Raw genomic sequence first — 14913 nt, 5'->3', positions numbered from 1 at the left:
ATACAGAATTTTTAATCCTGATGGAAAACATAGTTTGAATAGGCCATCCTGTGTTACATGTAAATAAATAATGTTTCCTTCAGGAGAATAATCCATATTCCATATTTTTTAAACAGGTTGATGGTCGAAAAGCTGCCACATCCATGATTGATCGACTGCAGAGACAGATAATTGTAGCCGACTGCCAAGTTTACCTTGCTGTGCTTTCCTTTGTCAAACAAGAACTATCAGGTGACCAGGATTTCTTAATATTAATAAGCTTTGTTTTTTCATAGCATGTGATGGAATATTCTGTCATTTTACTAGGTCCTTTTTATGTGGGAAGCAAGTGAGGAACTTTGAGTAACCAATTGTACTTGCAGGTCATTGACAGGTCACACAACTGACTTTATTAGCTCATTAAGACCATTTTCTAAAATCAATTTGCTGTTCTTGTGCATAGGGTAACCCCACATCTGTGTGTGTGTGTTTTAAACAATGCAAGCAGCTTTGTCAGCCATTGTTCAGCTAATGGTATCGGTTAGTATCGAAATGTCTGGATATTAATCAAATGCTATAGTTACCTGTGGTGTTGCTGGGATAGCAGACATTGTCAGGCAGACTCAAGCAGGGCCAGCCCTGCGACTAGGCAAACGCCTAGGGTGCTGGCCTTCTTGGGGTGCCAAATTGGGCATCTCCCCACATGTCTTGGTGATGTTATCAGTATAGGGAGGCAGCAGAAGTTAGCGTTGCCTAGGGTGTCAGACAGTCTACGACCAGCCCTAGTCTCAAGTCTTTATCCAGAGACATAATTTACTTTTCCTTAACATTACCTTAGTTCTTAGGAGTAATGTAATGTATACCATAGTGATACACAGGACTTTTTTTGAGCAGGAACATGCAGGAATGCAGTTCCAGCTGGCTTGGTATCAGGGGTGTGTGGCCTAATATGCAAATGACTTTCTGCTGGGCTTTTTCTACCCAAAATGCTCTGGTGATACAGTTGACCTGATGACCTTTTGCAATTTTGTACTTCTAGTTGAAAAAATAGCAAATCTATATAAAAGTTACATGATGTAATCTTTAGAAAGCCTGGTGTTCTTAACAGCATTGTTGATGTGCAGTCCAAGGAGATGAGGTTTTGTTTTTGTTTTTTAAAAAAACCCAACCCTTCTCTTTTTTGTCTTTTGGTATTTGCTGCAGCAATGCTGAATAAAACTGTAAACACTTGCCTTGTGGTGAACCACAGAAGTATTGAAGATGCTCTGCAGCAGAAAGCGGTCGAACTGCACAGTCTTGCAGTAACTTTAGCCTCATAATAAAGCTGAATCATGGCTGATGGTCTGCATGTTTTATTACAACAGACAGCTTAATTTTCCATAGCTTGGTACTTTAAAAAAGGAAACTGCTTCGTTTATTCTTTAAAACATCTATTACAAAGCAGTTGAGATTGTATAGTTTAATTTTAAGGATTTATACTTGGAAACAAGCTTGCACTATATATATAATTTGCACTTTGGGTCCCTGGTTTATATTACTATATATTGGTCCTGGACCTCTTGGCACAAACCGGGAAAAATCCTTTGGAAAGCACCAACTGGCTGTTTGGAATACCACATGCTTTAACTGCTGAATTCCTATAGAGATTTTGATTTGGTTGCCTCTTCCTGATGAATCTTAGCTTTAAAGTCTTGGTGTGTCTCTTTGAGCACTTATGTAAATTAGGAGGAAAGGCTGACAATTTTCTAAAAATGCACTTTTACAGGAAGTTCCCTTTGAATTGTAAATATTAGTTTTTTGTTCTAACAAGCAATGCAGTGCTATTCAACCTGAAAAACTATGGTCCAGAGCTCGTTAGTGTGTGTTTCTCTGTTAGGTGAAAGCTGTTCCCTTTGGAGTGAATTTTTCTTTTTTTCCACAGCTTATATAAAAGGTGGGTGGATCCTTAGAAAAGCTTGGAAAATCTACAATAAGTGCTACACAGACATTAATACACTTCAGGAATTGTATCAGAAGAAGATAACTCAGGAATCTCTGACTTATGATGCTGCAAATGATAATCATATTGCCACAGAAGGTGTAACGGAGGATTCGCTAAACAGACTGAAAGGTGCTGTTAGCTTTGGATATGGACTTTTTCATCTTTGCATATCCATGGTGCCCCCAAACCTGCTCAAAATCATCAACCTGCTGGGTTTTCCTGGAGACCGCCTGCAGGGGCTTTCTTCACTGATGTATGCAAGTGAAAGTAAGGACATGAAGGCCCCTTTAGCTACGTGAGTAGCTATATTGCAATGCTTTGGTAGATAACAGTACTTTGACAGTAAGTAAACTACAGGCCAACATAAGTTTAGCAACACAGCCTTGATTGTTTTAATGGAAACATCAGCAGGTAAAATTAACAGAGCAAATAGTTGGTTGAAATTCCATGGTTTATTAAATGCACTGTACATTAATTCTGTTATAAAGGGGCTTTTAATTAATTTAATCTTACTGGAATATGAAATGGTTCTTATTTAAAAGAACAGTTTTTAAAACCTTCAGTAAACTGCAACTTCATTACATTTTATTTCAAACATTTGTTAGTCCCCAGTTGTGTTGAACTACTAGTTTTTAGTTGCTAATTTGCTGTTCACCCTCTGCCTATATGTACGGATTGGTAACTTCCATTTTCGTTTATCTGAAGGAAGTGTGCGTGCGCATGAAAGCTTATGCCTTGAATAAAACTTCATTGTCTTGGTCTTAAAGGTGCCACTGGACTCAAACTTTGTTCTGCTACTGATTTTTAATTTGAAGATTATTCTTTATTTCTCAAAACACAAATATCTCAGTCCAGACACCATTCAGTTCAGTGGAGTAAAATAGTTACGCATACAGGATTATTTTGAACAGTTGTAGCTTTCCTTTCTGTTCCGCTTAACAGGATAACCTTTTAACAAGAAATATCAGTATTTTTTTATCTTCCCCAACCGCAAAGAACCTTTACTTTACAGTAGAATACTGCCATTGCCAGTTGCATCCTATTGAAGTGAATAAAAAAACCCATTTATTGATTTTTTATTTTTATTTTTTTTGCTTTTAAGCGGCACCCACTTTTATTTTGCAGTTTAGCCTGTGTTTCTTGATCTTCTTTGTGGTCTCTCTGCAGGCCACATATTGGGTACTGCTGTGCCTCTCCCTGGGGAGATTCTAGAGCTTAGATGTTTGGCAGGCTTTTCTTCAGTTCTGGGGAGCAGGCATTGAAGGTGCATGCCTGGAGCTGAGGGAAACCCCACCTCAGTTCCTTCCTTACCACCTGCCCAGCTAGACAGAATTTGTTTCTCCTCCTGCTTCTCCTGGTATTTTGATGCTGCTGTGGGACTCTTCTCAGATTAAAAAACACCCCCAAAACAAGCCTCATCACTTTTTGTTATTTTTTCCTCAGTTCCATCTCCCCTCCCCCCCCCTCCCATATTTCCCCCTTCCCTTCATTTTTCAAACTTTTCTGACGGGTCCGGTATGGAAGGAGGCCCTTATTTTCAAACATTGTGTGTCTTGCCACACAAAAATTTCTCCATCTAACGGACACAATAGGTGTCTGTCAACTCCTGTGTCCACTATGCTAATTTTGGGCGCCAGGCATGGAAAAATAGAGCTGTGCGCCTGAATACCTACCTCCTGGATGCTGTCCATGATCCTTCAATGGTGCAGCCTTTGGGTGCCCGATCGACAACACCTCCCCCATGTAAACTATGGGGAAATTTGGCACCATCAAGTCGAGGGACACTAAAACCCCATTGACTTCTGAATGGATCTGACAAGAAGAAACCCCACTCTCCTTTGGAGTCCACTCCACATAAGCCCAAGAAGGTGAAATTGAGGAACACTAGCTCTGTTGCATTGACTCATGTCATACACAACCAATCACAGTTACAGGGCAATCAACTTCAGCTCCTGTAGTCCATCAAGCACCTATGGAACTTACCGATGCTTCAACTCAACCCCCTATGTTGCATGTGGAGTTTTGGGATGCCTTTGTTGAACTGGACACATCAGACTGGTGGTCTCTGAGGAACCACCCCTCCAACTTTTCCAGTTGAAGGAAACACTGGCATCTAAGCAGGCCCCCAGGTCTCTGACACCTTCTCTTCACTCTGACCTGGGGATGCATCTTAGATCGCCTCCCAGCGTTCTGACAACGGCGTCCCTTCTCCAGAGGACTTGGAGTGTTCCCCTTGATCTTAAGTTGACCACCGACTGTTCTGACCTCTCTACCAACAGTCCCTGCATCAAGATTGCTATCGCTGCCACTCTCCCACTACTATGATGAGACTTACTACTTTTACTACCAACCCTGCCTATGTCATATTGCCAATTACTGACTGATCCATGCTTACCATGCTGATCAGTGTGAGACCTACCCCGATTGCTGCTCCGGGACCGTGCCTACCCAGAGCACTTGCATTCTCCATTGAGAATTCATGCTCCTTCATGCCATCAGGATCCACTATCAGCAACTATCACGTAACTGGTACCTAAGGATTCCCTATCTAAACCAGATTTGAAGCTGACTGCTCTGTCAGCCCCATCCAAGCCCTTAGACAGCACAACTGAAGACTTTGGAACTTCTGATCCTTCTGACCTGGAGTTAGAAATCCCTGATTCAGAAGAGAATCAAACACTTCGCATCAACAAACTGGAACTGCTTGTAGTGAAACATGCGTTGGTCTCGTTCGCTCCCAGCCTTCAGCTCAAGTTTGTCCACATTGTGTCCAACAATGTGGACACAGTGTTTTACTTGAACAAGCAGGGAGGCACGTCATCGACCTTCCTGTGTCAGCTAGCCATACAGATTTGGGACTGGTGCATCATTCATCAGATACATCTCATGGCATTCCATGATCCTGGTATATAGAACTCCTGCACAGAGCACCTGAGCAGAGAGTGTGATGGAACATGAGTGGGAACTGAACCCATCTTACTTAGCTCTGATCGTTGTGACCTTCAGAGAACCAAAGGTAGATGCATTTGCCACAATCCAAAACACCAAGCATGGTTGCTTTTACAATAGGACAACCCTGAAACTGATATCCTTAGGGCACACATTCCTACATCAATGGACCGGTCACCACTTTTATGTTTCTTCCAATTCCTTTGATTATTTGTGTACTTCAAAAAATTCAACAGGGCAAGACATCCTGCATCCTAATAACACTGTAGTGGCCGGGGCAACTGTGGTTCACGACATTGCTTCAGCAACCAGTCCTACATCCCATCGCCAATGGCCCCAGACTCCTTGATCCAGCAGGATGGCCAGGTTCATCATCACAACCCAGAATTTTTCAAACTCACTGCATGGAGGATCCTCCCATGATTTTCACACTAGAGGTGGTGAATATCCAGCTTAACACCTGTAAGCCTTCCACTAGAAAATCATACAGCCTTAAGTGGAAACACTTTGTATCTTATGCTTCAGCTAAGGTGTTGATCCTGCTACTATGCCCTTTCCAGATGTTCTATCATACGTTGCCACACTTCTTGCCGGAGGACTTACTTTCTCCTCATTAAAAGTACATTAAAAGTACATTTATCTCCTCATTAAATGTACATTTATCAACTCTTTCCATGTGAAGATAGGATCTTCCACGATTTTATCTCATCTAGTGACTAAAGCCTTTTCGAGGGAACTTTTGCACTTACATCCTCCACAAAGGACCTGTGTCCCTCTGTGCAGCCTGTCCTTAGTACTTCCCAATTGCTCCTGAAACCTTTTGAGCTGTTGGCAATGTGTCCTCTACATTTTTTGTCTTGGAAAACTGTGTTATTGGTGGCTTTTAACATTGGCCCGTTGGGCTAGTGAACTATGTGCCCTCTGCATGGACCCACCTTACATAACTTTTCACTTGGACAAGGTTGTGCTTCGATTGGACCCCTCCTTTTTGCCAAAGGTTATGTCTTCTTTTTGCATTTTACAACCTATCACGTTGCAGTATTTTCCCCACACCTTGCGGATGAAGCTTCAGCAGACTCTTCATGCAGAGCCTTGTATTTTTACATTTCTTAGACTAAGGACTTCAGATGCGACTGTAGACTGTTTCTTATGCTAACCCTACTATGGGTAAGCCTATATTGTCCTAAGGGCTCTCCCGGTAGATAGCCTTATTGATTGCTTTGTGTTATGAGTTAGTTGGTCGTCCTCTTGCATCTTTACCACAAGCCCATTTGAACAGGGCAATATTCACCTCCTCTGTGTGCTGGTCAGGCATTTTTGTGGAAGAGTTCTGTGCTGCTACCACATGGTCCTCACCATTGACCTTTATATGCCACTATGCTCTGGCCATTAGGGCAAGACAAGATGCTAACTTTGGCCAGCCTGTTTTGCATTCTATTTTCCATTGCTAACAAAACAAAACACAGTAAATATGAGCCGCCTCGGTGGGGAGGGCGGGATATAAATCGAATAAATCAAATAAAATGAAATATGTAGTTCTTGTAATGCCTTGTTTGGAAGGGCCAGGGGGACAGCAGAGTGCTGTACTTCTCATTTTTCCAGTTGATTTTGTAACTATTTAAACATATTTCTCTCTGTATTTCTTTTAATACAGTTTGGTTGCTTTACCATTACTTTTTGACTGTTGTTTCTTTTGGAATGTGTTTTGCCAGCACTCACCATCCTATGTACAATAGCTCGCTAGTCATAAGAACATAAGAGAAGCCATGTTGGATCAGGCCAGTGGCCCATCCAGTCCAACACTCTGTCACACAGTGGCCAAAAAAAAAAATTATATATGTATATATATATACACACACACACACATATATGTACACACACTGTGCCGAATAGCCACTGATGGACCTCTGTTCCATATTTTTATCTAACCCCCTCTTGAAGCTGTCTATGCTTATAGCCGCCGCGACCGCCTGTGCAGTGAATTCCACATGTTAATCACCCTTTGGGTGAAGAAGTACTTACTTTTATCTGTTTTAACCTGACTGCTCAGCAATTTCATCAAATGCCCACGAGTTCTTGTACTGTGAGAAAGGGAGAAAAGTACTTCTTTCTCTACTTTCTCCATCCCATGCATTATCTTGTAAACCTCTATCATGTCACCCCGCACTCGATGTTTCTCCAAGCTAAAGGGCCCCAAGCATTTTAACCTTTCTTCATAGGGAAAGTGTTCCAACCCTTTAATCATTCTAGTTGTCCTTTTCTGGACTTTTTCCAATGCTATAATATCCTTTTTGAGGTGCGGTGACCAGAATTGCACACAGTATTCCAAATGAGACCGCACTATCGATTTATTCAGGGGCATTATGATACTGGCTGATTTGTTTTCAGTTCCCTTCCTAATAATTCCCAGCATGGCGTTGGCCTTTTTTATTGCAATCGCACAATGTCTTGACATTTTCAGTGAGTTATCTACCATGACCCCAAGATCTGTCTCTTGGTCAGTCTCTGCCAGTTCACGCTCCATTAGCTTGTATTTGTAGCTGGGATTCTTGGCCCCAATGTGCATTACTTTGCACTTGGCCACATTGAACCACGTTGATGCCCACTCACCCAGCCTCAACAGATCCCTTTGGAGTTCCTCACAATCCTCTCTGGTTTTCACCACACTGAACAATTTAGTGTCATCTGCAAACTTGGCCACTTCACTGCTCACTCCCAACTCCAAATCATTTATGAACAAGTTAAAGAACATGGGACCCTGTACTGAGCCCTGCGGCAACCCACTGCTTACCGTCCTCCACTGCGAAGACTGCCCATTTATACTCACTCTCTGCTTCCTATTAATTAGCCAGTTTTTGATCCACAAGAGGTCCTGTCCTTTTACTCCATGACTCTCGAGCTTTCTAAGGAGCCTTTGTTGCGGAACTTTATCAAAAGCTTTCTGGAAGTCAAAGTAAAGAACATCTATTGGGTCTCCTTTGTTCACATGTTTGTTTACCCCCTCAAAGAAATGCAACAGGTTAGTGAGGCAAGATCTTCCTTACAGAACCATGCTGAGTCTTCCTCAATAACCCGTGTTCATCAACGTGCCTACTCATTCTGTCCTTGATAAGGGTTTCTACCAACTTTCCCAGTATTGAAGTCAGACTGACTGGCCTGTAATTTCCCGGATCTCCTCTGGAACCCTTTTTAAAGATGGGTGACATTTGCTACTTCCAGTCCTCAGGAACGGAGGCAGATTTCAATGAAAGATTACATATTTTTGTCAGGAGATCCACAAGTTCAACTTTGAGTTCTTTCAGAACTCTTGGATGTATGCCATCCAGACCTGGTGACTTATTAGTTTTTAATTTGTCAATCAGTTGTAGGACCTCCTCTCTTGTCACCTCAATATGACTCAGGTCTTTCAATACCCCTTCAAAAATTAATGGTTTTGGAGCGGGCAAACACTTCTCGTCTTCCACAGTGAAGACGGAGGCAAAAAATGTATTCAGCTTCTCAGCTATTTCCCTATCCTCCTTCAGTAATCCTTTGAACCCTTCGTCATCCAAAGGCCCCACTGCCTCCCTGGCTGGTTTCCTGCTTCTAATATATTTTAAGAAATTTTTATTGTTGGTCTTTATGTTTTTTGCAATATGCTCGTCATAGTCCCTTTTTGCCTGTCTGATCACAGTCTTCCATTTGATTTGCCACAGCCTGTGTTCCCTTTTATTAATCTCACTTGGACTAGCTTTCCACCGCTTAAAGGAGTCCTTCTTACCTTTTACAGCTTCCATTATTTTGTTTGTTAACCATGCAGGCCTTTTCTTATACCTGTTTGTGCCTTTCCTAACTTGTGGTATATATTTTATTTGAGCTTCTAGGATTGTAGTTTTAAATAGCCTCCAAGCTTCCCCAAGGATTTTGACTGTATTTACCTTTCCTTTCAGTTTCCTGTTCACATGCCTCCTCATCTCAGAGAATTTACCCTTTTTAAAGTTAAATGTGGTTGTGCCAGTCTTCTGGGGCAACTTTCTATTTATGCAAACAGTAAAATCAATAACATTATGGTCACTGCTCCCAAGTGGTGCGATCACTTTTACATCTCTCACCAAGTCTTGGGCATTACTTAGGACCAAATCCAGGATCGCCCCACCCCTCGTTGGTTCTGTGACCATCTGCTCCATAGCACAGTCATTGAGAGCATCAAGAAATCTCTTTCTCTCGACCAGAACACATATTGACCCAATCAATCTGCGGATAGTTAAAATTATCTATTATGACACAGTTTTTATGTTTAGCTGCTATCTTTAATCCTTCCATCATATTATAATCATCCTCTATCTTTTGATTTGGTGTGCGATAACAAACTCCCATAGTTAAATTTCCTTTTGGGCCCTCTATTTCAACGCAAAGCATTTCTAGAAGGGAATCTAATTCTCTTATCTCAGTCTTGCTGGACCGTATACACTCTCTGACATACAGAGCCACCCCATCTCCAACCCTTCCCTCCCTATCCTTCTGATATAACTTATATCCAGGAATCACCATGTCCCACTGATTCTCCTCATTCCACCAAGTTTCTGAAATTCCCACAATGTCTGTGTTTTCTCCCAACACTAAACATTCCAACTCACCAATTTTACTTCGAACACTTCTTGCATTTGCATACAAACATCTATAATTTCCCATGCAAGCTAGGCCTGCAACCTTCCTCCTGCCGCCTCGAGACTTTGGCAGACAGTCCATACTGTTACCATCTCTGTGTACAACTCTGATCCATTACCCGGTAGAAAAGTAGCAGCTAACCCTTCATCTCTTTGAGATGAGTCCTCCCGAACCAGAGACATTTCATCTCCTGTCGGCTTTCCCCTGAGATTTAGTTTAAAAACTGCTCTGCCACCTTTTTGATTTTAAGCACCAGCAGCTTGGTTCCATCTGGGGACAAGGGGAGACCGTCTCTCTTGTACAGCTCCCGCTTTTTCCAGAAAGCATCCCAGTGCCTAACAAACTTAAACCATTCTTCCTTACACCATCGTCTCATCCACACATTGAGACTTCTAATTTGTACCTGTCTTTCCTGCCCTGCACGTGGAAGAGGTAGCATGAGAAGGCTACCTTGGAGGTCCTGACCTTAAGTCTCCTGCCTAGCAGCCTAAATTTTTCCTCCAGAACCTCACGACTGCATTTCTCCACATCGTTGGTGCCAACATGCGCCACGACCACTGGCTCCTCCCCAGAACTGTCTATCAGCCTATCTACTACACGCATAATGTCCTCTACCTTCGCACCAGGCAGGCAAGTCACCATACGGTTAGTACGCTGTTTTGCCACCCAGTGTCTACTTGCCTAAGGATCGAATCACCAACTACTAAGACCCCTCCTCTTTCCCTGCCCAGGGATGGTTCCTTGGTGCGAAAGGATTCCCGCTCACCAACTGAAGAAGAGGTCCCTTCTGAGGGCACATTCCCCTTATCTGCAGTACAGTGCTGTTTCCTCTCGACCCTCATGCTCCCTGGCAGCAATGGGGCTGCCACATTCAGAGCAGGGCTCATCTAGTACGCCCCCGAGAGTCTTCCCCGAGTGCCTAACTGACTGCCTCTGCTTCTCCAGGTCAGTCACCTTGGCGTCAAGGGTACGAACTCATTCCCTGAGGACCAGGAGCCGCTTGCATCGAGCACACACTCAAGACTTCTGTCCTCTGGACAGATAGTCATACATGTGGCACTCAATGCAAAACACTGGAAAGCCCCCACCCCCCTGCTGGCATTCTACCTTCATGATAGCTTTTTTCAAAAATATACAGTCCCCTTTAAATCCTGTTTGTTTATGTGGCTCCCCTTCTGGAGGGTCAAGTTACCTTATTGGGAGCACAAGGAAATTAGGGATCTGTGTTCCTGGTCCTTACAGAGCTCCCAGGCTAAGAGCCAGAGGCCAAGAGCCCTTTAGCTCTTGCCCTTCGGCTCACGCCTTTGGCAAGGTGCAGCTTAACAATACAAAGAGGGTGGGGAACATATCCACTCCTAATCAATCAGCACCAGTCACCTTCACCTTCAGCCCACTCAACCAAACAAACAGCAGTTCCCCAGCAACCACAACTCAGAATTTTCTGCAATCACCAAACTCAGGAATTCTCAGCAACTTCCCCAGCTGCCTCAGCTTATCTCAAAGTTGCTCTGCTCTCTCTCAGACCTCAAGTGTGCTCAGCCTTTGGCAAGGTGCAGCTTAACAATGCAAAGAGGGTGTGTGTCACTCAGTGTGTGTGGCCTGCACAGAGACCACGAAGAAGATAATCAGGTTGCTTACCAGTAAAGATCTTCAAGTGGTCATCTGTGCAGCCACACCCACTCACCCTTCCTACTGGCACTACTGGCTTTCCTTTCTCACTCACCTTTCATCCTGGAGATTGCCAGGCAGTGTAAGGAAGGGACTGAGGTGGCAGCAGAGTTTCCCTTAGTTCCAGGTATGCACATTCAATGCCTGCTCCCCAGAGCTGAGGAAAAGCCCACCGAAAATGTAAGCTCTAGAATCTTCCTGGGGAGAGGCACAGTGCAGGTGCAGTACCTAGTGTGTGGCTGCACAGATGACCACAAAGAAGATCATCCGTTACAGGTAAGCAACCTGTTTTTTCATTGGCCCTTAATCAAGTGCTGTTTATTGTTGGAGCTATGTTTTTGTACTACAGCTATCAAGCTGTAGTGGTTTACCAATTTATTTCTGTTTGGAATGTGCTGTTTTGGTAATCTGAATGAACAATGTAAATTGCAGTCAGTTTTCTAAATATACTGTATTGCGATAGTATGTTTCCATTTTTTTTAGTTGAATGGCTACTTTTATTTGCTCCTTCTGTATTCTGGACCAGTATCCAAATACAGAGCTTCATGAGTTCTCCAGCTCACTTCAGTAAAAGAGTGCTTTTAATGTGCAAAATGAAGATTATGAAGAATGGCCCTTTCCTTTGAAGTGAAGGGGAAAGATCATTAGTATGTAGCATCATCTCTACATAACAGTGAGCATGTGGCTCTGTATGGAGCCCTGAGCTGAGGAGAGGGGGTGGACTGTAAATGGTGTATATGCAAATATCTAAAAAATTACCTCAAGCTGAAATATATTGAGTTTATAACAACAGTTGATTAAGAAGCTGAAATGATAAAGCTACTTTTAAATGCAACATTGGTTTACCTGTTCCACTGAGTAATCAAATTACAGTAAAACTGTTTGAAATATATCTGCTAACATGCATGCTTCCACCCACACTGTGACTCTGTAGGATTGTGACTTTAGTAGGCTTGTGAAGAGGCAAGTTTCTTTAATGTTTTTTATTTTATTTAATTCGATTTATACCCCGCCCTCCCCGCCAAGGCGGGCTTTAAAGAATTTACTATTCTAAATACCCCCTCTCTTGCTGTGATTTAAATTTAGCTCTCAAATAAGGTATTCGATAACATTAGTCTGACACTAGAACAAGAGAATAATTGATCCCTTCATTTTGTATCAGCATCTAACTAAGGAACAGGGAGTTGTCATGATAATTTTCTGTATATTTTCAGATTAGCTTTGCTGTGGTACCACACTGTAGTTCGTCCCTTTTTTGCTTTGGATGGCAGTGACACCAAAGCAGGACTGCAAGAAGCTAAGGACATTCTTCAGAAAAAAGAAGCTGCTTATCCAAATTCTTCTCTATTTATGTTCTTCAAGGGAAGGATACAACGCTTAGAGGTACTGTAAAGTTTCTCTGTAGTGCTTCTTTGTGTTTCTCTCAATCTAAAGTTTTTAAATAAAGCCGTAATTTCAGAGCACAACATGCAGAATAAAAAAAGTCCATCGATTTTGTTGTTTTTCAGTATCTGTATTAGTAACCATAATAGTAGGAATGGCCATGGACCAAAGTTCATGACAAACTTGGCCAGTTCATTAGTTCGCAAACTGTAGTTTGGGCAATTATATTGTTTGTGAACAGCCCATGAATCGCCATGGTTTTTTGTAGTAGTTTGTAGGTCTCTTTAAATGCAAGTGAAGAGAAGGCATTTAAAAGAGACCTACTTGCCCTTCCCTTTACTTGCTGAGTATTCTGTGGCCATGGCGTGACTAGTGAATGAAGGGAAGGCATGTAGGTCTCTTTAAATGCCTTACCTTCACTTCCTTGAGTTACGCTGGTGCTGCAGTACGTCTCAGCAAGTGAAAGGAAGGCATTTAAAGAGACCTCCATGCCTTCAATTGCTGAGTATGCCGCAGTGGTGGCACGCCCCAGTGAGTGCAGGGAAAGCATGTAGGTCTCTTTAAATGCCTCACCTTTACTCCCCGAGGCATTCCACTGCCATGGCATGCCTCAGCAGTAAAGAAAAGGCATTTAAAGAGACCTGAATGCCTTCCCTTCATTCACTGAGGTGTGCCAACATGTCAGCATGTCTCAACAAGTGAAGTGAAGGCATTTAAAAATGCCCCCCACAGAAGCTCACCCACAACTCATGAACCAATTAATCATTTAGGGCAGGGGTGTCAAATGTGTGGCCTGAGGGCTGAATCAGGCCCCTGGTGGGCTCCTAGCAGGCCTATGAGCAACTCACTGTCATCTGCTTCCTCCTCTCTCTCTTGCTTCCTTCTGCATCACAGCTTGCTTTGCCAGGCTTGCTCAGTTGCACAGGAGCTACAGAACAAATCCTCTATTTTCTCCATTGGCTGACCAGCACATGAAACAACTTATGTACAAAAGTTCAATGCCCAGCCATTTCATATTTTCCCCTGAGTCTTAGCACTGACCATGAGATTTTGAGAGCAATAGGTGTCAGTTATTAGAAACTGTTAAATAAACAAAATATTGTAGAAGTGCTAATCTTTGAAGCATATTTTGTTTTTAAAGTTTTTTTGTCAAAAATCTTTAATTGTGTGTGTGTCCTTTATAAAGTTTATATCTCCGCTACCTGGCACAGATGGCCCAGTCCAACAAGGTCTCATTTATGTCAGATGTGGCCCTCATAACAAATGAGTTTGACACCTCTTAATTAGGGAAACTGATAAGTTCGTGGTTTCTCAGAAACTGCCATGAACCTCCATTTTCCCAGTTTGTGTCCAGTGTTGACCACATAGGGAAAAAAGGTACTACCATAAAGTGAAAACAGTTGCTTCTAGACTGTAGGAACATCTAGTCTGCTTGTCTACATAGTAGTCTGCCAGTCTGCTAATCTACATAGTAGAGCCAAAAGGCTCGAGGAGTAGAGCCATGGTAGAGCCAAAAGGCTGGAAGAGTATTGCACCTAGCACATTTTAGTTGTACTGGAAACATGAGCATTTTTATTTTAAACAGCATGTCCTATGGCAAAGGAAAGGCACTTCATCTCTCATATCTGGCTACTGTTTTGTTGGTGGTAAATCCAGAGTCTTCTTGCCCCCTTGTGGCAAAAGAAATTAAGTTCCGTAAAATAAGCCCCAGCAGCTCTGTTCAACATGTCATTGGTGATTCATCATATCATACACAAAGCTGACTATTTTAGTTGTTGTTGTTAATCTTTCATAAATAGCACTTAATTACTGGAAGTATTGCTTTGTACTAGTTTTCCTTTCCCTGTAGCAGAGACCTCACTGGGGCTCTTGATGCTAAATACTCACAAAATTCACAGGCTCTCTACTCCCCCCCCCCCCCAGTCATCATAAGATTCTATGCTTTACTTTAATGTTAATTACTTTAGCATTAAATAAATTATTGTGATAATTTTACCAAAGGACATACCATTCTAGCAGACTAGATGTTCCTACAGTCTAGAAGCAACTGTTTTCACTGTATAGTAGTACCTTCTTTTTTCTGTGTGGTAAACACTGAACTGCATTATAGGTGTTCTTGAATGTACTAACCTTCAGACTTGTACTGGAGAGATATGAGTTTTTCATTTACAGCAGTAGTCCCATTTTCTAGTTTTAAAGTACTTCTGAGCATTCATAACAGATTTGAACCATATTTTCTCTGCTGCTGCTTCTCTTCCAGAGTTTTTTGTAATCACCAAAGCCAGTATGTACTGGTTCAGAACCTG

The 14913-nt window shown here is 42.4% G+C and overlaps 1 protein-coding gene across 1 annotated transcript in view; it reads left to right on the top strand.

The window, feature by feature from the left end:
* Positions 1 to 14913, top strand: part of TTC39C (tetratricopeptide repeat domain 39C) — a 97657-nt gene that overhangs the window by 63347 nt on the left and 19397 nt on the right. The window contains exons 4-6 of the mRNA XM_060243895.1: positions 117 to 231; positions 1901 to 2255; positions 12439 to 12607. Of these exons, the coding sequence (XP_060099878.1) occupies positions 117 to 231; positions 1901 to 2255; positions 12439 to 12607 (639 nt within the window). The remainder of the gene's footprint in view (positions 1 to 116; positions 232 to 1900; positions 2256 to 12438; positions 12608 to 14913) is intronic.

This window comes from Heteronotia binoei, chromosome 7 (genome assembly GCF_032191835.1).
Source record: "Heteronotia binoei isolate CCM8104 ecotype False Entrance Well chromosome 7, APGP_CSIRO_Hbin_v1, whole genome shotgun sequence".
In the NCBI taxonomy this organism is placed as follows: Eukaryota; Metazoa; Chordata; class Lepidosauria; order Squamata; family Gekkonidae; genus Heteronotia; species Heteronotia binoei.
This window is presented reverse-complemented; position numbering and strand designations above follow the sequence as displayed.